This window comes from Sinocyclocheilus anshuiensis, unplaced genomic scaffold (genome assembly GCF_001515605.1).
Source record: "Sinocyclocheilus anshuiensis isolate Anshui unplaced genomic scaffold, SAMN03320099.WGS_v1.1 scaffold697, whole genome shotgun sequence".
NCBI lineage: Eukaryota > Metazoa > Chordata > Actinopteri > Cypriniformes > Cyprinidae > Sinocyclocheilus > Sinocyclocheilus anshuiensis.
This window is the reverse complement of record NW_015538036.1, coordinates 972,345-996,928: the sequence shown is the minus strand read 5'-3', so window position 1 is coordinate 996,928 and position 24,584 is coordinate 972,345. Positions and strand designations below refer to the sequence as shown.

The 24,584-nt window shown below is 37.1% G+C and overlaps 1 protein-coding gene across 5 annotated transcripts in view; it reads left to right on the top strand.

Annotated features, from left to right (window-relative positions):
* Positions 1 to 402: 402 nt before the first annotated feature.
* LOC107680639 (drebrin-like protein) overlaps positions 403 to 24,584 on the top strand; it is a 40,182-nt gene continuing 16,000 nt past the window's right edge. For all 5 annotated transcript variants that reach the window (XM_016476649.1, XM_016476665.1, XM_016476658.1 and 2 more), the window contains exons 1-3: positions 403 to 707; positions 21,701 to 21,756; positions 23,806 to 23,918. In XM_016476649.1, the coding sequence (XP_016332135.1) occupies positions 622 to 707; positions 21,701 to 21,756; positions 23,806 to 23,918 (255 nt within the window). In that variant the 5' untranslated portion in view covers positions 403 to 621. The remainder of the gene's footprint in view (positions 708 to 21,700; positions 21,757 to 23,805; positions 23,919 to 24,584) is intronic.

Sequence of the window (24,584 nt, the reverse complement as noted above, 5' to 3'; positions counted from 1 at the left end):
AGGTCAATTATTTAATTTTGCAAATGTTATTTAATTTTGCAAACATATAAACAGTATAAATGGGTATACATAAACGGTAAATATGGCCTCAAAAAGTTTGAAAACCTAAAAAAAAAAATATTAGGCCCTATGCACTAAAATCCAAGATAGCTTAAAATGTGGACATCTCATGACCCAATTCAACAATGCCCATAAACCCATTTCAAATGTGTCCTTGTGTTTAAAAAGTCTAGAATATAAAAACTGGATTCAATTATGTTACCTCCAAATTGTTTTAATGTGACCGTACATACCACGGTCTGTAATTCATGTTAGCAGCAACCAAGATAAACTGAAATTGTGCAACAGCAGTGGTGTTTTTTCCCCTCAGAGCAGAGAAGGAGGTGGAGCTTTTGGGGAGATTCCTCTTCATGAAGTTTTCCAGCAGGACTGATGCAGCACATCAGCAGTGTTCGCCTCCACCTTCAACTCCAACAGCCCTACACCTTCAGACGTTACAAATCGCCTGCAAAACTCACTGAATGCAACTTTGGATAAGGGAACTGCTTGTTTGCTAGTGACACAAAACGTGTGTTGAAGTGCACTGGTTTGTGGAGTACATAGAAACACTCCAGCATCAGGATGAGAGCGATTAACTTGGACACGTACAGCCTGTCTCTGCTGACCGCTAAAGAAGACGTTCTCAACCCGAGAGCATCCACCAACTGGTACAGTAAACATTACTTATTAGTTGTGTCTTAGCGAGCTGCCTGTCTAGACTGCATTTTTGGGTGTCACAGGCGCGAGAAACATTTTTAATTATCACATAGGCAACAAATCGAAATGTTGTCTAGGTAGGGAGCTGATTTGGTTTTGAGACACAACCGAAGGCGTGCATTGATGCTTTGTAAATGATATTGCGCAGTTGCTTTTTAATGTCGTCAGATTTCGTTATTATTTAGCCTACGTTTTGAATAATAAACATTTGAATGCACTTAAGTTTTGCACGGTGCTAAGAAAGTTGAAACATGTTCAACAATGCAAAAAAAAAAAAAAAAGCAGAGTATTGCTCTCCTATAACTCTGGAAGTACTTGTTTACAGTACTTTTTGTGGGAAGCAAAGGCCACTTCCCTCAAGCCTATCCCCCATTGCTGAAGATTTAGGTCACTGAAGGTGTTTTTTTAAAATACGAATTTGAACGGAAAGTTATGTTCCTGTGGAAGTGCTTGATATGACACTTCTCCTTCCATTTCTCCCTTAGTGTTTACCTGTATGCAAATGAGCTCAATTGCGATAGGCTACTGTATATAGGTGCAAGCACGAATTATTAGACCCTGTAACCTGTAGGCTTTAAAAACTTGAATTTGACCTATATATGTTCAGACCAACGCATGCACAATAATTACATCAGTTGTAGGCTATGCAATTAAGTGCATCTACATGTCTTTCACTGTGTCATCTTTTGTTCAAACGGGATGGAACTTTGCATGCGTTCTCAGACTTAAGTACTGAAGTAGACTCTCTGTTTAATGACAATCGCACCATTGGTCAAAGACATGTTTCTTAATTATTTTAATTTATTATTTTATAGCGCCACCAACTGGCCGAGCCCAACTAAATTTCTGAGGTCTCCTCAGAGTAAGCTTCTGCATGCATTTCTGCAAGTTCTTTAAAATAATTATTTTTTTTGTAAATCAGACCATGCTCTACATTCTTTATGGAGATTTCTAGGTTTAACATATTTTGATGATTAGAATATGTTGCACTCCAGACTGCACATTTGCAAAATATGGTACAGACAAATTACAGGTACAGACAGTCAAAAAAACCAAGGACTAGTTTGCAAAAGTAGGTTTTTGAAAAATCCAATATGGTGTAAAAATTCCTTTGCAGAAATAAAATGGGGTATAAATAAAAAAATTTTTGATCCATAGCTCCACCAGTATTTTATGTTTCTACCATTTGTGGGCTATTCTGTATATTAAGTTGTAAGATAGAAAAAATATAGGCTAATAATAATAATCCTAATGAATACAATAGTGTTCCCAGAAGTTCATTTTTGGACCCATAATAAAAATAAAAAAAATCAGCTGGCTCAGTGTTCTAGAAAATGGAACCATTTATTAGCCTATAAAATTATTCAAAGTTTTTTCCTGGTTCCTCATTCTGTGTGTGTGCATTTTGGGTTGAATAATGTTAGGAGACCAACCAGCCTCTTTCTTTTGTGACTTTCTACCATGATGTCATGAAGTTATATTCCGCCTCAGCTTCGTGCTTATGCAGAGAGTAGTAGTTTACAGTGTGGTTTGCACTAAAGTGGACACCCACATGATTAGAGACACCTTTTTCTGAAACTGAATACATTTGCTCTTATTAATTTAGAGAAGAAGTTAATAGCCTGTTCCCACTCGCCACTTTCTCGACTATATGATGTTTTCTTTTGTTGGTTTTAATGTACTCATTGAACACATTGCAAAGGTGACAGTAATTATAGGTGTTTCAATATAATCTGCATGTATCAGCTTGGATATACATTTGTTCAAACTTTAACAACCCCTGATCTGACAGTTCAGAAGTCCTGCAGTGTCTTTCCTCTGTGTCAGATCTTGGCAACTCACGTTTGTTATATCAGCAGTGTCATTGTCTCTCCTGTATTTCAGCAGGCTCAGGCTAATTCCTGCAAACGCCCATCAGTGGCTTCCTAAATGATCCAGGCAGCACCCATTCTGTTTTTCCACATGCTTAATCACCGTGGAAACGTTCTCAGAAACAGTCACTGACGATTTAGGCTTTACAAGCCTATCAAGCCCATTCATGTACTGCATGGTTCTGTCTGTTGACAGCTGGAACAGTGATGGTGAGGGTTTGTCGACTTTATATTTCACACTGTCATTTTGACATGTCAAGTCACTTTAAATGGCCCATAAGCAGATGCTGAATGTAAGAAGTGACAAAAGACCTGTGAATTTTTAGCAAAAGGGGAAACTTGTACTTCTCCACAACAGTTATCTGTTATCTCTGTACTTTTGTGCTCTGAACAATTGGCGTCAATGACTTATTGAGCTGCTCAGATGCACTTTGAGCACACTAGAATGAGAAACAGCTTCTGCTGTCAGCAGTTTTTACATGATATGGGGTTATAAACTTTGTTTATTGAAATGAAAAATAAAGTTATTTGCCAATAAAATATTTTTTTTAGTTCATAATCATATCTGTTACTTTCAAGCATGCACAGTATATGCTTGTGTACTTCTACTTGACTACATTCTGTTATGGTGCATAACTGCATAAATGACCAAGAAAAAAATACATAAATTATATATATATGTATAATATACATAAATATATATATATCATATTCATATTCCATGAAGATAATTTGTAAATTTCCTACCGTAAATATATCAAAACTTAATTTTTGATTAGTAATATGCATTGCTAAGGAATTAATTTGGACAACTTTAAAGGTGATTTTCTCAGTATTTCGATTTTTTTGCACATTCAGATTCCAAATTTTCAAATAGTTGTATCTCAGCCAAATATTGTCAGCTTTTAGATGACGTATACATCTCAATTTAAAAAAAATGATCCTTATAACTTGTTTTGTGGTCCATGGTCACAAATTAATGTTTATATTTCACAATGTTATTGTTTTTAATGCATTTTTAATACAATTAGTAAAATTGGTTAAAAATTCTCACCGATCCCAAACATTTGAACAGTAGTGTATATCTCTTGACAAACTAAAGAAAGTGTGGTGTGAACACCATTGAATTTCTTCTGAATTATTTTTTGTGTTCCACAGTAGTAGGAAAGTCATACACTTGGAAAATGCCGGTTCTCTGGTATGGAGGTAAGTAACCCTTTGTCAAACCATGACAGATTCTTCATGCTTGACTTATCAGGCTTCTTGAGTTAAACATGGCAGGCTTTTCACATGCCACTCAGTAGTTCTTCAGAAGTAAATCTTAGCAACTGGTCTTTTATTTCCTCATAGCGTTTATCAGCTGCAGTGTTCGCTGTGGATGGGAGTGTAGAGCTCCCAAAATCACACGAGTCATATTCGGTCAATGTTTTGAAACTAATGCAGTAAAAATTGCTGCTTGATACTGTGAAACATGTTTTTATTGTTGTTGTTTTCATTTGTAGAATTGCCCTGCAGTACAAGAAATGATATGAGATACAAAACAGTGTGATTATCTGGTTTTGTAAGAAGTATACAATTCATAACTTATTGTTTTGGTTGTAAGCCATAACATGTTGTTATATTGGCAGGGATTTATTGCGCTCAGTTTGAATTTGTCATCCTAAGTCTTAGGCAGGCAAAGACAACTCCTGAGGGATGTGACTGGACTGGAACTGATAGAAAACTGTGAAGGCGTGGCATTTCATTCCAATGAGCTTTGTAGGAGGTTATGATGAGAAGCCACATTTGTGACATTTGAATCTTGAAGGTGGCTTCAGCCCCCTTTAGACAAAGAAGGATTCAGCCACTGTCCTTAACCTTTTCACAGAGTAAAGATGCAACTGTTAACTTACTATATGGTCACAGTGCATGGTTTGAACAATGCACACACATGTCTTTACATGGTGATAAAGTGATGTTTTTTGAGGAACTCACCTGCATGTAATGAAGGAACAGAGCTCAGGTTCAGTGTGGCTCAGGTCTTCATCTCCATGCTGTTGGAGCACAAGTTTATGCATGATTTAAAAGCCTCAAGTTGCAATGTTCTCATGTTACAGGAATAAAACATCTGCTGAGCACGGTGAGTTTTCACCACAACAAGACTATTCAGTACTAATAATGTAGAATGGTGACCTTAATTGACCTCTGGTAGTTTTAATGAAGTAGTATAAAAATAATTCACATATACAAAAATAAGAGATGTAGGAAATACATGCAATCATTTTTTCTTATGACATTAATACAATTTTCATAATTGTCCCATTAAACACATTTTTGAATGTCCCATCAGTTTTCAACACGCACCATAAAAAAACTTTTTCGAAGTTGTAAATAAAAAATTATTTGTTTACAAAAAAATTATTAAAAATATGATTGTGTATGTATTATTTCAGTCTTTTTACTTAAAAATATCATTTTAGCTGTTTCTTTGTAATTATTTGTGAAATGTACTAGTTTTAAATGTTTTGAATTAAATTGCTTCAAAATAAATCATACAGCATTTTTTTCAGTGCAGTACTACCATAATACACAGTAGGGGTGTAGCAGTACATGTATTCATACCCAAATCTCTTGGTACAGGACTTTTGGTTCGGTACGCATAACAAAAGAATAAACAGAAATAAAATATCCAGGATGTAAGAATATTTACCAAGATCTGAATGAAAAAGTGTAGTGATCCAGCTGCATAGCAATATTCTGAGGTCATTAATCATTTTGAGTGTTTACATTTACCATTTTTCTGGAGAACTTCTTAACTCCTTGCTTGGCCAGTGTTATTATTTTCTCAGTACTTTCCTGTTCTCTGTGCACTTGAAATGTTTATAGTACTGTGAAAGAAAGAGATTGAATTTTGAGACTGAACATTGCCATTAAAGTGGTTGAAAGATAGTAAGTAGATGTTTCTCTGCAGAAATGCCTTATATGTATAAAATTAGTTGATAAAAAAAATGAATAAATAAAGTAATAATTATGTTTGACAGCTTAGGTATTAAATTAGTAGTCTCTCTGTGTAGTTTTATCTGTATTTATCTAATACCATCTGTATACTTTGATGTGACTTGATCACCATTTGGTTTAATGTCACAACATATTATGTTTCATGCAACTAGGCCAGTCTGGCAATTGAAATCAGATATTATGCTTGTATAGTTTTATCCACAGGCAACAAAGGTTTAATGTACCAGCGTTTTTCTATTCCTGTTTCAGCAAAGTCCATTTCATCACATGGTTGTCCAAATAGTTTGTAATTAAAAAATGACAATATAAGCCATACAGAGATATTTCAGACTGTTGAAAAAGTCATCTTAAATAAAAATCAATGTGAATGGTTTATCTAAGTACTTTTATAGCATCACCTTGTGGGGCTATTTAGTTTTATGGTGGTTTGGTTACCACAAGAATGTTTTATAGTGGCAGATTAGTAATTAAGTTATTAAGCAGTAAATAAGAGGTATTTTAGTCCCTTTGACTTTGTCTCAGGTAAGTGCTTCATTGATTTGCTTTAAACATTGCTTCAAAAGACCCATGGGGTTTCCCAGATATGCTGATGATACAGAAAAATAAGTTGAAGGTTGGTGGATGTGTTGATGTTCCTCATGTCAGTTATCAGAGTTTATGCTGATACCATATGTTTCTTAATCCTTAAACTACCACCTTGAATGTACCAATTATTGTTTACATTGCACTCCTGTAATGCAAAGATACAGAAAGAGTGTCTTTGGCAATAGTCTGATGTTTGTTCACAAGTATGGATCGGGACTGAAGCATATGGCATATTACTTTGTGTTTCTAACTCCTATGGCATTCCAGAAAGCAATGTTCAGACATTCAATATGTCTCTGTTAGCTGCCTTACACAAGCCAGCTCAAAGTGTGACTCAGAATCCTGATTGTCATTCTCCTACAACCTCTGAAGCTGACAAATATATATGGATTTCAGATTGAGAAGTATTCATACCCATTCGCCCTCAGGGATCATTAACTCACATGGAGAGAAGCTGTGTTGTTTCTTGGGAAATGCCTGGCCCTTGTGTAGGTGGTTTCTCTCTGGCTTCTCTACAGTTGAACTCAATGGGAAAATGTTAATGGAGTTTCTCCATGCTGCAAGGCTGGGTCAAAAGCCTCAAACAATGCTGTTTGTTGTATGTTGGGTTGTAGTCCCACACAGATGGCTTGTGGTCGTTGGCGGAGCTGTGAGGGATTAACTTGTCCAGTAAAATTAACATTTGTTGCAGTTGGATATCTGCGTACTCTCAGAAGTCTCCACATATCTGTTTCTTTTCGAAGACGCTGAAATGACTTCCAGTTGAGATTTTTTTTTTTGTTCTTTCTTGAACCTTGAAGATCAGTAATAGAATCAAGCCTTTCCATCCTCAACTTTCAAGTTGTGTGCTTGGCAAAAGTTTTGGCAAATGAACATGGCACATATGCCTCTTTTCACTGTGCTTTCATGTAGTTTTGGCTAGAGGAAAATTTTTTTCCATTTCTTTCTCTACATTATGCTAAATGCATTTGCTTTGGCTTAAGAAACGCGGTTCTGAGCTTGTCTGAGGGCATTATATCATTTCAAACATTTACAATGTTCTCGCATTTCTTCCCTATCATATTCCAATAAGAGAAAGCAAATAAAAAAGCTATTTTGAAAACAGACAGTATACCTGTCAAACACTACCATTAAAAAGTTTTTAAAATGTTTTTGAAAGATAACTCTTTGCTCACTAAGGCTGCATTTTTGTTTTGATAAAAACTACAGTAGGCCTAAAACAGTGATATTGTGAAATATTATTACAATTAAAAATGACTGTTTTCTATTTTATTATATTTTAAAATGTAATTTACTTCTATAATTGCAAAGTTCAATATTCAGTGTATTTGGTGCTCTTTTTTTTATTATCAATGTTGAAAACAGTTTTTGTTGAAACCATAGTATTTTTTCAGGATTCTTTGATGAATAGAATGGTGCTTCTAGCCAAGGATTTGAGCATTGATGTTCTGTTATGGAAACATTTACATTCTTCAATGATGCCGCTTTCAGTTTATGTCCCAAATTATACACACTCTCCTCCAAGGTGGTGAATGATGTGGTGCAGATTGAGGTATGTGTTTACAAGGTCTTTATCACACCCCCTAGAGACTCACAGTAGCCTAATACCTAAGGAGGTCATGTTGTTTGCAGCTCAAACTAAGCATGTGTGCATTTAACAACTGAGCCCGTGATATCTATGCTCAACCTATTGTAAGTGGACCTCATGCTGTTTGACTAGCTTAAAAAATCGTAACAACGAGTCCATTTGTAACAAATAACCAACACCAGTTGGGACACATTTGCGCCTTTTTATGTGGCTTTATTTGAGTCTAATAAATTATATTTAGTCGTCTTTTTTGTTGACAATATTAAGACGGTGATAGAGGATAAACATTCCTCTTTTGCTAGTTGGGTAATGAGGTGAAAATAGGAAGGTTTGTGGTGTTTTTGTTTGGCTCTGCCTGAGGCCTTTAATCACCTCAGATTGGAAACTTGCACAGGGCAGAATAAATCAACAAGCAGCCTGCATACCTAAATACTCCCACAAAGCATTGAGAACGGCTCTAACACAGCCATAGATCCGGTGTAAGATGATGTTATCTCATCTGTCACCTTGCATAACCTTTTGCCAGTCTTAGTGTATTATTTGAGATTATACTAAAGATGAAATACAAAAGACAGGGCTTAATCTACAAGCGGTACAACATTGTCGGTGGTAGTTTACACAGGCAACTGGGTATCCTAGAACTGGCACCTCTCCATTGCAGGAATTAGACGTTACAGTAGGTACAATTCCAGTAAAGCTGGTGTTTTGATTCAAGCCTATGCGGTTGGCAGGTGTCTTTTAGCTCAAATCATGAGACTGTGTGTCAAACGCTATTCTAACATCAAACGCAGAATGTATTTTTTAAATGCTTTAAATGGATTAGCTGTTTTTTAAACAGCTGCTGCACACAGTAAGTAAATCAACCCAGGTCTTGTTCATTGTATGGGTGCCAGTTAAAGTGTGAACTGCCAGCAATGAAATTTTCCCCTTATTTATAAGGGAAGAAGGGCATTATGATCTTGATTATGTTATGAAAGAGAGCTGCCCTGAAAATCTCATGCAGTTATCTCATGCACCCCTCAAAGTTTTTATTAACATTAATTTCAAGATACAATGCAGTATTTGTGGCTTTTTTCTTACTTTTTTAAATTTGGGTGTAGCTTTTTCATGACATGTGAGTAACTAATGAATCAGGGAAACTGGAAGAGTAATGGTGGGAAAGGTGTGAGACAATTCAGAGAAGAGTACAGTTGTAGGTTAAGAAAACAATGGAGCTTGATAATTTTTACTGATAAACTCCTACAGAAAGAGACATCGTTCTTCTAGAAGAAAGGAAGATCCTCAAAAAGGGGTTGCAACCTTATTTACAAGTGCCATGTCATGTTTCTCACATTTAATGTTTTATTTGCTCTTCTAGTGTTAGTTTTTTTTATTATGCGTCTTGCTGATATATAATAATATCATATAAACATTACCATCCAAAAGTTTCAGTGTCATGGATCATGTGACTCTGAAGATTGGAGCAATGGCTGCCGAAAATTTAGCTTTGCCATCACAAGATAGGAAACAGTTAGTTTAAAACTACTACTAATAATAATATCTAATAATGTTTATAATATTTTTTTAAATTTTGATTGATAAGCATTAGAGACTTCTTTCAAAAACGTAAAAAAAAAAAAAAGAAAGAAACTCTTACCGACCCCAGATTTTTGAATGGTGTGAACCTTTTGGAATCATATATCATGCCTTAAATATGTATGACATTTCACTGTTATACAACAGTTGCATCTGGTCCTCGAATCTGATTGGCTTAGAGGTCCTTCCAGCCGTGCAATATTCTACGAGTATCAACATGGGAATGGTTTCACTGTTACTATCACTCCTCTTGCAGCGTTTCTCACAGCAAGCATCATGGTGGAGCAGCAAACCCACTATAATTTTACAAATACTACTGTTTTTGTGTCATAGAATGTAGTTTTAAGAGTCATTTAGGCAAGAATGTAGTTCAACTATATGGTTTAAACTTTATAGAGATAGTAGTAGAAGAATGTGTATTCGTTGTTGATTGCATGGGGGATACCAGACTGTGTGTAAATGAGTGAGGGTCTTGTGTCGGACAGACAGCACAGGAAATGCCAGAGTTGTCCCAGAGGAGTGTTTTGTTGTAGAGGCCAGTGGCTAAACTCACCCTGTCCGGTTAGTGACTTCTCAACCAAAGGTCACAGAATTATCAGGAAAGTGTTGAAGAAAGCTGCATAGTTGTGATAAATTCGGAGTTTACTTTGGATTTCAAAACATTGCAGACACTTTGCAGAAAATATGTTTACAAGTCCACCCTCTTCAGATACATAGGGAAGACTTGGACTTAGAGATTCAAATACTGTTTAAATTTCATTACATTAGAAACAGTGTACAACAAACCCAATAAGGTCATGGGTTTGAATCCCAGGGAATGCATGAACTGATAAACTGTATACCGTGAATGCAATGTAATAATCAAAGCGTCTGCCAAATGCATAAGTGTAAATGTTTTCATGCAACGTTACTGTCTCACTTAAACAGGCTGGATGTACGAGTCAGGATTACCCAGCTTGTCTTTAGGTGGATAGCTATTTATATCACAGCCAACATATAAGGTTACCTATGAAAGGCTACTACAGTTCCCGTTTGTAGACTGGGGTTACATAGTTGGGTTCATGTTACACACCATAATTACTTGAGTAAATGAAGCATTAATCAATGCTGAAACACTAGACGTATTGTTCCTGTTTCTGTGTTTGTTCATGCTTTATCATGCTAGTTGGAAGCAGAAACCTGGACACACCTGTTGACTCACAGGTGTAAAATTGTTGCTGACCAGTTTTGTTTGTTAGTCACAATTTTGTCTTTGTGCTGCTTAATAACAAAACTGTTAGATTTTCAGTGACTAAAAGCCTGACTAGTGTGTGAAATCTTTGGACCTATATGGTGGATTGTTACTTTCCACTTCACAAGTTGTTGAAAATTAATATAATTTATCTTACACTAACCAGACAACATGTAAGGTCATGTAAATGCCTTAAACAGTGTTCTATTTCTGGTGAAAGTCACTTATTGTTTAAATAAACCCGATAAACACTGATTTTTGCCAGTGCCTAAGTTTTGGCCTTTTCTCAGTAAATGACAACACATTTAATTAAACAAATTCATTCTAAATAAATAAATCATTTGAAGGTCTTAATTATATTTAATATTATAGACCTAATAAATATTTTAGCTCTTTCTCTCACTTTTAAAACCTGTCATTTCTTGAGCTGTTTGGCAGAAAAGAAATTCCCAGTTCTGATCCCAGTGTTTCTTTCTTGCCCATTTACCTTCCATTGTGACATATAACTGGCATCTGATTCTGCACTATGACACATCCAAGTCTTTTTCCCTCTCTCCATCTCTTTCCCACTTAGTCACTCTTATACTTGCACGCCATTTCATTTTGCAACCATATATCACATTTGCATGAAAACCTCCTCAGTCTGTTTTCTTTTCCCATCCCCCCCATCCTCTTAAATCCAGTCCCCCATACTCCTTTTCATTTTCCCAACCTCCCTCCCCTCTCCTTTGCTATTTATTGTCAGCTCTTCCACTCCATCCTTTTGTATTCTGCCAGAGTCTCTCTCTCAGGAAATCCGGACGCACTCATTCCTCTTCTACTCTTCAAATAGTTGCCATTAGCACAAAATTGGCACCCAGGGGTCTGATCCCCCGTATAGGAGAAACAGCATTAGCAGGGCTCGCAAAATCGCTAGCCCAAAGTCCCGGGGCTAATGTGTTAGCCAGTCGGGCTACCAAAATGTATCACCACTCTGCCCGACATATACAGTATATATATATATATATATATATATATATATATATATTACCTTGTTGTCTTGGGTGACCTGAATGGCAATTCCTCCTGGTTTGAGAGGGACCTCTTCCATAGTTCCAAACACATCTGTCTCTACAGAGAAGGTGAGCTCAAGGCCAAGGTCACTGATGTCATTGTCCAGAATCCACTGCAGATTTTTAGCATACTCTGGGTCAATGGATGACACATCCTGATAGCTCACTGGGATGCCTGCAAAGATCCCACACAAACACACTTTTACATATCATGCATGTTGCAGACACTCCTGTTAATGACTATGTTTACCAGAATATTGGTTTAATCAAGTTGTGGCAAATGGGTTCTGTTGGCATGATGTATATGAAAATTCCTGATATACTTGTGATTATTCTTGTGCTTGTAAACAAAAAAATCCTTAGTCGAGGGCAGCCCTACTAATCTGTATGAATGCATGCAAAAAGAAGTATAACAAACAGATTCAATGTAAAAATGTGCTGATACAGAACTATTTACAAGTAAATTCTCTGATATAAACACTATGTGAGTGGAGTGGGTTACCCAGTATGTGCTTGTAAAAGGAGCGTGTGAAGTAGATGTTCACCAGCTGTCGATGGTAGAGAGCCAGACCCAGGATTTGACCAGCAAATCCGAAGTAGTTTAGATGATCTGGGTTTACAGAGGAATTACTGTTGGGTTGAAACGTGGTACCTGTACAAGTATTTGAGAGAGAGAAAAAAACAAATAGAAAACTGTAAACACAGCACATTGTATCTGAGAAGAGAATGGAATGTTGTCTAGTTCTGCATAAATGACAGAGAAAATGTTTTATCTAAAGGCATAGTCCCACTAGCCGGTTTCTTTGCTGATTTTCAGTCATAAGCTTCATTTACATAGTCAAGAGTTCAGAGGCAACATCCACATCTCTCAGCGAGAGGACGTTAATGGCCCAAGCGACTCCCTGCTGAGCTCATGGCCCTGCAGACCCTCAGCCGACATCAAGATTCCCCTTGGCAGTGACCAATGAGCTTCTTCACACACTAAAAAATTAAAAAGCCATTGTCTGGCACAAATCTGATCCAATCTTTTCCTTCTGCAAGCGCTAGGTCTCACATGCTAAAAGCAGGCTGGTGGCCTCTCCTGCACTTCTGTTTTTATAGAATGTAATTTTTTTCCCCATTAAATCTGTGCATATAATTTGTATTGTGATGGTACAGTCACATTTACTGTTGTACAGTGACTTAAAACCAGTAATTTCAATAGGAAATCACCGAACTCCATGTGGGAGTGAACGACTTCCCCATGCAGATTTCACAATGTTGGTCACACAGATTTGCTACGAAATGGCGTTAATTTGATCACACCTACAGTACAGTATGTGAACACTTTAAAACAAAGTGACTTTAAAGGAGCGAACGCATTTACATTGTTCGGCGGATTTTCATGGAGAAATCTAGTCATCTCAATACAAATCCATGAGCTCAGAAATGTTGCATTACACCGTTTCTATACCGCACTGCAACCGCTAAAGGCCGTCTACACTAGACGCGACAAACCGACCGTTGCAAGTCATTTGAACTTCGTGTCAGTACAGCATAAACAGAACAAGGCATCAGTTTACTGTCGGGATTTGTCGCAATATTACAGTATAAACAGCTGATAGTATTGTACATAAGGTTTTTACCATCAGCTGATTGTGTAAACAGTGCATAGTCCGGGTTGATGATCTCATTGGACAGAATGTCAAACCACTCTCTGACCACCCCCTGACCCTGAGAAAAGGACAGAATAAGGTTATTCATGGCATTAATCCTAGATCTACTACATTGTAGCAAAATCCAAGCAAAAGTACTTTAAAACCTGGTAAAACAGCCAATATATGCATAATATGCACAAATATGCAGCCTTCTAAGATACCTCATTTTGGTCCGACGGTAGCCGAACTGAGGCTGGTTTAAGATTTTTTTTCCAGAGAATATTCTTACCTTTTATTGAATAGTAGAGTTTTATTAAAAATTAATACTTTCATATATATGTATATTGTGTGTTAAAGGACCTCTGTATGGCAGATTTTAATAAAACACACCTGCCTCTTACAGACCCTTTTGATATTTCCATAATTCTCAAGAAGAGAAGTTGTCATCGTTTGGTAAACTTCTATGGTGGTGAATAAGAGACTATGACAGATATGATTTTTGATCTCCTATTTATTCCAAAAGCAAAAAAAAAATGTGTGTTCTAAAGATGTGTGTTCCAAGGATAAACGAAGGTCTTATGGGTTTGGAATGTTATGAGGGTGAGTAATTAATGGCAGAATTTTCATTTTTGGGCAATCTATCCCTTTAACTGTGGTTGAATCAATGTAATGAATGGTCTCTTTTGGCTTATTGTTTCACATCATTTCTCTCTTCTGACAGTGTTACATGACTGGGAGTGCCAAAACAGGGCTTGCAAAATCGCTAGCCCGACGTCCCGGGGCTATTGTGTTTTCCAGTGGGGCTACCAAAATGTATCACCACTCTGCCCGATGGGCTACCTTAAATGCAGATCTCCCGCGGGTCCTTAAAAACTCCTAAAGTGAGTTGTATCAAACTTAAGGTCATAAAAAGTTTTAAATACGTTAAATAGTATAAGAAATGTCTTTTATAGTTTCAAGAGGTCTTACAGTTGGGGACGGAAAGACAAGAGTCGCGATTCGGCTGGATTCAACTTCAAAAGGCAATGATGTCATTGAATAAATATGAGCGCTGCACGTTTCAAGTCAAACGCGGCGCTTGACGGAGAGTGAAACTCTGAAGCGCTCAGTCAGAGAGTGTTCGGCGAGTGAAAATATATCTGAGCTAAACTTATACTTAGCCTCCAACTCACACACTGGCGAGTAAAATCTGAGAATTTATTAGCCAGTGGCTAATATTAGACATAATTTAGTCGCCCAGAGTAAGATTTAGTCGCATATGCGAGTGATTTACTCGCAATGTAGAGGGTTGTTCATGTTTGTTGATATTTGTGTATTGAAAATATTTTTGATTGACATTTAAACTCCTATCTGATTTTCTATATTAAAAAAAAAAGTATTTTTTTATTTGGGCTAGTTAAATTAATTTGTGGGGTACCAAAATCTGGAGTACCTGCCCAAAGGGCTACCAGGGATTTTGAAATTTTGCGAGCCCTGATTTGATATACTCTCGCACAGATGCCTTATTACTAGATACAAGCAGTAAAGTTAATTTAAAAGGTACTATTGTTATTATACATCTTCATTAGACTCGTGTCTCTGAGTTTAAGTCTACATTTCAGTCCTCTTGGCTGTTGAACTCATTTTAGTATGTTGAGCTATTCGCCTGTGCCTGTTCCAGGCCAGCATACACCCAAATGAATAGCGCTTGGCACACTGGCTTCAGTATGACAAGGTTACTGTGCCAGATGGCAATGTGCTTAAGTTGTTTTGTACTTTCTGCAAGGGTTGTTATAGAGAGCCAACCGTCCAGACTGGTATAGGTCTGCCAGGTCTCTCTGTCTGATCCTTCAAAGGCAGTAATAATCCTGAACCATTTTCTTAGAAGCAGGGCTTTTTTCTGCATTGTATTGACATTTTGCATGCCATATTCGGTACAAAATATCCATTTTCATCAACTTCAGATATATTAAACTGTAATCTGTGGTTCAGGAAACAAGCAAATGCACATATTGTTGTTGCACACTGAATGCCTCAGGCCAACTTACTGCAAGCTTGGGCAAACCTTTTACTCCATATTGCTGTTATGAGAGAGGCTGTTTTGTTTGCTTCTAAAGATTTCAGAACTTGGTCCTATCAGTTCATTATGAGCAAATAATTTTTTTTTTACATACTTTATGTAAATAATGCCAGCTGCCATTTCTACCAGTGATTTTAGTGTAGTGACATTTGGACCCATTGGCTTTATGTGTCTGCTTTGAATTTATGATTGTTTTTAAACAGGCCCAGGAATATTAGTGAGCCAAATAGTACAGCCAAAAAGTCAGATTTGTAGACACTAAAGCTACTATTAGTCATTTAGTGAGTTCAGACTAAGGGGTCTAAAGGGTTTTCTGGAACAGTAAAATATGCCACAGACGACACTTGAGACTTTTCATACCATTTTTAGGAGAAAACCGTTGGTTGGTTTCACAACCAGGTAGGTAAAACTCCCCTGGCCCCTCTTCTCTCTTGAGCCATTGATTTTGCTGAATGCTCCTCTCCACAGCTGTTTTCCAGCTTTACACACTACAGATGGAATGTGGCCATCTTAGGCAAGGTGGACATCCAAGTGGATTTGGATTGGGAGTTTATTTTAAGTTTATCAACATCTGTTTCAGAGAACAGATGTAGTCAAGATGTTAGAGACAACATTTTGCTTAACACTTGGATATTAGGTAAAAAGGATGCAAAAATGCAATTTTTGGCCTAATTTGAAATGGAAATGAGTAGTATTCAGATCATATTTCTGTGCTCTTGGAATCAAAGCTGGAAAAAAAGCTGTAGTCCTGTTAACGTGGAATGATTTAATTTTATATGGTTGTTCATGGACAAGTGAAGTGTCACAAATCACTTGCTCAAATCATTCCTGTCTTTGCAGGTACTATATGAATGCCAGTGGTCATGTCTGTGCATGTAGTCTTGTGGGAGAATGAATGATCAATAAAGAGCAATAACACCTATCACAGAAAAATTCTCACCAAGGCTGTATTTATTTGATCAAGCATACAATAAAAACAGAAATATAGAGAAATGGTACTGCAATTGAATATACATACAATCATTTTTTTTTATATAAATACATTGTAAAATGTAATTTGTTTTTGTGATGCAAAGCTGAATTTTAAGCAGCCACTTCTGTCTTCTGTCACATTTTTTCTTATTATCAGTGTTTCAGCTGCATCATAATTTTGTGGATTCTGTCTTTTATCAGGATTTTTTGATGAATAAAAAGTTCAAAAGAACAGCATACCATCAATTTAATGCATCCTTGCTGAATAAAAGTTTGCATTTCTTTTTAAAAACGCCAACATTTTGAACTGTAGTGTACATTTACATTTATTAAACAATCCTATTTTTAATAATTTCCCCCACAGATTACAAAGCATTTTTTAAATTGTTTAAATTGTGACACAAACACCCACATCGATCACTGCATCTTAAAACATCCTTCCCATGTTTCCTCTCTTTTCTTTCTCCTTTGTGCTGTCTGTCCAAACCTCGTCCCCCCCTCATTTGTTTATGGCCTGTATTTCTCTCTTTCTCTCTCCATTCCTCATTCTCTGTTCTTGAGCTCATAGCTGGCTGCAGTGCAGAACAGGGCAGCTTGTGTTTTTCTCATCAGACTCTTGACACAGGAAGTGTGTATGTGTGAGTTGAGGACGGTCCAGACGACTTCCAGACAACACCTCTCTCCGCAAACTACAGACGGCAGGAAATGTCTAGTGCAGCATTTCAAGAAGGGCCATTGTGAAGTGGTTTTAAGCATTAGTTCAGGTTGTTTTTAATATACAGTCAGGCCACACTGTTATTTACACATTATTCTTGTAGTCAGTTCTTGCTCTCAGTTGCATGTTGGTCCCCCTGGATTTCTCAGCTTCGTTTTTAGTGTTTTACTGACAAGCTCTTTTAAATAAAGTCCAGACCAACTCAGTCTAGTCCTGCAGGATTCTTGGGTTTATGGAGTTGTGGTTGGGCATTCATATGATATAAAAACCACACTGTGTTGTGTAACATCCTCATTTGATGTGCATTCAAATGTGCATCTGTTACCAGGTGTGAAATTAATCAAGTTAATACGTCATTTTTCAGGGTCTTACAACCACATTTAATATATTTGGCAGACACTTTATCCAACGTGACTTACATTTCCTGGGAATTGAACCCATGATCCGCGTAAAGTCAGCAAAATAAATCAAAATGGACCATTTTGATTGATTTATTTTTTTTCCAGAATATTGCAGTGTTTATTCTAAATTATTTATGTGTATTTTTTTTGCAATTCATTTGCCCTTGCAACCTTTCACTCAAATGACATCTCAGTTAATTTCAAAAGCTGTTCAACTTGGATATACATCACAATAGGGAAGAAAAGATGATTGCAGCTTCTGTTGCCAGTAAGACAGACTTTTGCACTGTAAAACTATGTACAAAATAGCTGTTTAGAGAATCCCCCCCATTGTCAACGAATGATTACTCTTTCGTGCAAGTACATGGGATTTTTGAGACCAATTCATGTGAAAAGTGAAAGACTGAGAGTAAATGCAGAGAACAAAAGTCGCCCTTTCAGTTCATGCAAAACAACTGTAGCTGCATGTGTACTCTAGCATACCAGGGTACGTCATAGATGCCATGGAGATGCAATGCATGCCTGAAAGACAATGAGTAAAGTGCTGACTGTTTGTGCTCATTTACTATGTCAATGGCAATGTGTGTGGTCCTTACGGCATAGATAAATACACTTATATACCATGGCATTTCATTGGAGCTGCATGTTTAAAGCATACTGACTGCAGCATGATGTGATTTGATCCTTAGATGAACCAATTAGCCACAGGACAGCTTGCTTTGAAAGTGACTTGATACACAAAGGGCTTGTGTGTGTGTGTGTGTGTGTGTGCTGCTAAATGAAATGCATGTTTGTTTGTCATAATGCACTCGAGCATATTTTTGTAGTGTTGTTTGATGTAAGTACCAGCTGTCATTTTGAGTTTACTCATTTTTCTTGCTTAATTGGAATTGATTCTAGCTGGATTCATTGCACAACACTCAGGACGAAAATGTCTGTCAACTCCAGGACATAGCAGAAGATTTAGGAAAGAAACCTTTTATTACCATCTGTGTTAACAAGCTCCTCTTTATAATATACTTGTGTCATGTTACCCTAACAGACAGCTGGTATAAGCACATCTCTGATCCCTCATTACGCTCACTCTCTGGTCTGTTTTATTCCCATGCTGGTGGAAGGATCCGGAACAATGGTGTCACAACTTGCTAATTGCAGACTGATTGGTAGGTTGGTTAGGCCGAACACAGACTCTGATGAGGGAAACAGGCTGTTATCATTGCTTGTGTCTGAGCTCTGAGTCAAAAGCCCAGAGGTCACAATCTGGGAGGCTTCCAGAGATGATCAGAAACTTTGGAGATAATAGGGACATGATGACGACAGGCTGGTGTAGATTATCTTCATCCAGTGTAAATTCCAGGGGACAGAGTGAGGGAATTATCTGTAAGAGGTGATTAAAGTGATTAAAGTTAATACATGAACTATAAATGGCAAGATCAAATTTGAGCACAAGGTTGTTGTTGAGCATAGTTGTAGTCACTCAGATCATCAAAGCACATTTTTGCATGTTGAAGACTCTCATCAATTCCCATGTATTGAGAAAAGTTTTTCCTTTTTTAAAACACAAACACGCATCTTGTAAAATGTAATTTTAATGTCTAATTTTAATTGAGAATCAGTTTTAATGAATGTATTACTAATGCCCATGCAGTGAAGACAATACAAACAGTTGTTAGATAACTGAAAAATGTCTTTTATTATTGACTTATTGAAGTTTAACAATATTTAATATTTACTTTTTATGTACATTGAATCCCCATTGAAATTAGTATAAAAAATAAGAATTATATATAAGCAATTAATGTTTAAATTATATATTTATAGTAAGTATTATGCTGTTTGTATTATAAAACATATCATTATTTATACTCCTTCATAAATTGAATAAATAATCCCCCATGAGGCATCCAAGGGAGGAGTTTTTAGAAATTAACTTCAGGGCCTGACGTAATAAATGTATTAGGGAAGTGAGAGATGCATGAGAAATGATTAAAGGTGCCCAGCTCTTACTGGACAAGTTTGATCCATGAGGCAGGCTGTTATTATATAGTATTATAGGATTTACGTGACATTTTACATTGACTAACTGTTAGAATAGACCAAGCTTTTTCCCAGAGATTACCCTGTTAATAATGTCACTCAGCTGTGGTGTACCTGCCACAGCAAGTTCAACAGTAAGCCAACTGATAGATTTACAGACTCAAGCCCATTAATTGCACCTGACGTCCAAAGAAACATGAACACAACAGTAAACTGGGGCGTTTTAGTTTCGTAATATTGAAACTGTATATTCTTGGGACTAGAATCTCACATTGACAGAAAATGGCTTATCTGAGACTTTAGTGAGGTGCAAAACTGATCATAATAAAATCAAGTCCATATTCATGAAACATTAATAATACAATTCTTCTTAACTGTTATTTTCTTTTTAATTTCTTGCTTAAAAGAAAAACTTAAGAATCTTTTGTATTCTCAAAATGACTTAAAACAATTCTTATCTTTTTTCTAAAAAGCTGAAGAAGAATTTAATTTCTTAATCTTCTTAAAAATCATCATAAATAGCATCTTAAAGTTAGGATAGCCTCCAAAACCCAAAAGCAATTTTTTGGGTTGTAAACTTGTTGGGTTGTTTCTAATTAATTGTTGTAATTACAACATAACACTGTGATATTGCTACTATTATGCATGACCACAAGTTAAACAATGACGATGTGTGATGATTATGTGTGACGTGACTTTCTGCTGAATTTGAAATTTAGTAACCAAAGTGACCAAAATGAATGCAACAGACCATTTAATCTAGAGACAGGCTCTTTAAAAGTAGCTATTCAAAATACACAGCAAATTAAAAAATGCAACACTGCCTGCTGAACTCCCATCAAGTCAGTTGCAACGAAAATAGCGTGCATGCTTATTATGATTATTATGGTAATTGAAGTGTTTTTCATTCAGTTGATCAATTCTAGAACACGAAAGCCTGTCAACCTCTTTATAAGAAAAAACGATGTTATTGAGAAAAATATTTGAGAATTTCATAATTGCATTTAAGAACATTTAAATTAAACTTGGAATTTATCTTAAAAAAAAAAAAGGCCTACTTCTAAATTGTTCTCTTCAGACGATTTTCATGAATACAGTCGCAGAATTATTATTTTACTCAAAGAATATGCCTAAATGTATTTGGGTTTGAACACCGTGTGGTTTTGTCTTTGAGTGGCAATTTCATCAGCTGCCATTTTAAACTTACTCACTTTGATGGTTGCACCAAATGACTGTCACAGAAGGGAACCCTTCCAAAAAGCTTTACGAACTGTGATCCCCATTCCCTAAGCAGGGAAACAGGGCATGGACCAATGCAACAAATGTAGCGTTGAACTTCAATTGCACTGAACCTCAAGTCTTATTAATCTCACAATCCGAGTGCCCCACCTGCATTTCACTGTTTGCTTTGGTGTGACCGGGTGGCCCTGATACAAAATCCATTATTTTCTCTCAGCCTCAGTTCCCATTAATAGTCCCAGTGCATGATATATAACCACAGACAGCTGTGACCTGGGTTCAAATGCTGTTTTGCGTTTTCATACACTATGAATACACTTGTTATTAGACCTAGTAGCCTCAGGAACATTGGGTAAAAAGTCCTGACTAGAGCCTGTCAAAATTACAGCTTCGCTAACAATGTGAAAAATCATAGGCAATGACAGCGGGCATCAACTCTTGAAGTAGATCCCAAGAGACTTTTGCTGAAATATCAGAAAAATAAACAGCAAGAGCAATGATAAAGGAAGAGCGATAGAGATGACTCATGCCAGCTCTTCTGTGAGAACATTTGGTATATGCATTACTCCAGAGGGCCTGGTTGGTATGCACAATACATGCCCAATATGTGGAGCATTCTGGATTGATGTGAACTCATAGGATAAACATATGGACAATGCACACATGGTCCTCACGCCCAAGCCCACTTACTTCATTTTAAGATGACATAAGCGAGGATGTGGTGTTGATTATGTTTGGCTGAGGAATGCAAGGAGGGCCATGATTTGTTTCATACTGTGAAAGATCATGGATCACTATTGATATATTGACTTGCCTCATTTTGAAATGGTATCAGCGCTTGATATGGTCTGGTCCAGGATATTACGTTACAATCTGGTTTCAACAAATCTTGTAACTTAACTCTGTCACTTGTTTCTACAATGTGGACTGCTGTGTTTTCCTCCAGTGTAACGTACTAATGTATTTCTCTCTTTGTCTTCTTCAGGGCTTTATTTTCATATGAGGGAGTGACCAACAATCTCAAACTCACAGATTCAGGAGGTAAGACTAACAATTCCTCCTCTTTCTTTTGTGTGTCTAAATTTTCACCAATGCTCAATAAAGCACAGCAGCAGGGGGTTGGAATTCCATTAATTTTCTCCATAAGTCAGCGTGATTTCAACTTAATAGAAAAAAAAACTGCTTTAGTTGCAGAATTTGCTAAGGCAGCCATGGAAACAGAAACAGGAATAACAGCAAAAGCGCAAAACAATGACCATCCACTCCTATAAAGCATTGTGAATTACAAAATCAAGTCGATTCGAATATATTTTTATGAATATTTATTGAATATTTTATATTATCATATAGCTTTTGTACTTATAATCACTGGCTTATTGTTTTAGAATATCTATGGTTTTATCTAGTATAATATTATCTATATTATCATCAGTCTTCCCACAGCCATGGAAAAGCTGGACATTTTACCATTATTTACCATTCATTTAAGTGAAGGAAATTAATTAAATATTAAAGTTGATTTTGTAAATCATAAATGTTATGGAAATTTCCATTGAAAATAAATGCTCAGCTCTAAAAGAATTGGACAATTTGCTCTTTGTAAATCCAATTGTTGCCATAATTTTTTTTCTAAAAAGAGTAGTAATTATGAATAACAAAAATCTTGGAAATTCATCGGTCAAAAAGTGTGGAGAGCCAGTATTTTGTCTGAGATCAGTAGTTCATTCGTACAAGTCATTAAACATACCTGGACATATTGCTCGTTCCTATATAATCCTATATAATGTGATTATTTGCTTTTATTTATGGGACAGGAGTGTAGACGGAAGTAGAGACGAGAGAAGGGGAGTGGAATTGGGACATGACCCAGACCGGACTTGTACCCAGGTCCCCATAGGTCAACAGCTCCTATATAATGTCCTGAGCTTGTGCACGGCCCACTGCACCACAGCTCTGAGTTTTTGAAATGCCTATGGAGAAGATGAATGGAAAAATCAAGGTCACTTAAAATGTGGGCAGTCACTGTTGCGCTCTATTTGAGGCAGTTTAAAAACTCAGTTTGAGGGCAATCACGCAACATTCATGAGTGAAATGCTTTACCAATTAGGCTAAGACTGCCAACACTGTTCCTCTTAATATCAGACGAAGCAGAAAAATCTCACTTGAGTGCAGAAGAAAAGACCGGCTCTGCTTATTACATCAGACCTGTCCTGTACTCTGGAGATTATCATTATAATCTGGTAAAAGAATGCTAGTGTTTCATGGTGGCTGAGGTGTTTACTTTCATGTGGCCATTATTTCATGAAGACAATTTGGACCTCTTTAATTTTGTCCTCCCCTCCCCTCTCCTCTCCTCTCCTCTCCTGTATTTTGTCTGAGATCAGTAGTTCATTCGTACAAGTCATTAAACATACCTGGACATATTGCTCGTTCCTATATAATCCTATATAATGTGATTATTTGCTTTTATTTATGGGACAGGAGTGTAGACAGGGAAGTAGAGACGAGAGAAGGGGAGTGGAATTGGGACATGACCCAGACCGGACTTGTACCCAGGTCCCCATAGGTCAACAGCTCCTATATAATGTCCTGAGCTTGTGCACGGCCCACTGCACCACAGCTCTGAGTTTTTGAAATGCCTATGGAGAAGATGAATGGAAAAATCAAGGTCACTTAAAATGTGGGCAGTCACTGTTGCGCTCTATTTGAGGCAGTTTAAAAACTCAGTTTGAGGGCAATCACGCAACATTCATGAGTGAAATGCTTTACCAATTAGGCTAAGACTGCCAACACTGTTCCTCTTAATATCAGACGAAGCAGAAAAATCTCACTTGAGTGCAGAAGAAAAGACCGGCTCTGCTTATTACATCAGACCTGTCCTGTACTCTGGAGATTATCATTATAATCTGGTAAAAGAATGCTAGTGTTTCATGGTGGCTGAGGTGTTTACTTTCATGTGGCCATTATTTCATGAAGACAATTTGGACCTCTTTAATTTTGTCCTCCCCTCCCCTCTTCTCTTCTCTTCTCTTCTCTTCTCTTCTCTTCTCTTCTCTTCTCTTCTCTTAATTTCTCTCTCTCATCTGCCAGCTGGAGGTTTGACAGAATTGGTTGGGAAATTTCACAGCAGCAGGCCCATGTATGGCCTCTGCAGGGTGGGACTGACAGAAACAGGACAACCACAGATTGTCATGGTTTGCTGGGTAAGTTCGCATGCAGAATCTGTATGTTTATATCAGTTTATTTCAGCCATAACAAATGAATGCAAACAACTACACTAAAATGTAGCTTCTTGAGTTCTCTCCTGAACTGCAAATAGACAGTGTCCTAAACTTTAGATGAAACGTCTGTCTTTCCCCTTCTTTTGAAGTGCTTCAAACGTTTGTAGTTCTTATAACAAATAGTTCTGGATGAGGTCATTTTGCCTTGTTCTGATTGGATATCAGAAGTTTATACCTAGCTCCCATTGGATGTTGCCATGGGGTGTGAGACTGAAGTGGTTCCTCATTGGTTGGAGCTCCCACATCATTAAACAGTCCGTGTTTAAGCGATGGGTGCGAGGCTCCTGTTGATGAGACGTGTCAATGACTTCACTTCACAAAAGGGCTTTGACCTTCAGACATGTAGCTGAAGGAGCTCAAATACAGATGCAAAGAAGCATTCTGGGAACCATCCTAATATCCATCGTGGATGTGGTTGCTAAGACGATAAGTGGGAATGATAAGTGGGGTGCCATCTGTAGCCAGTCAGGCATTGTATAGAGGAGGGGGGAGTGGTCTCTGTGACCGGTTAACTGCAAGAGACTTTCTTGTGAACTAGACTGGCACTCTCTCACACACACACACACACACACACACACACACACACAC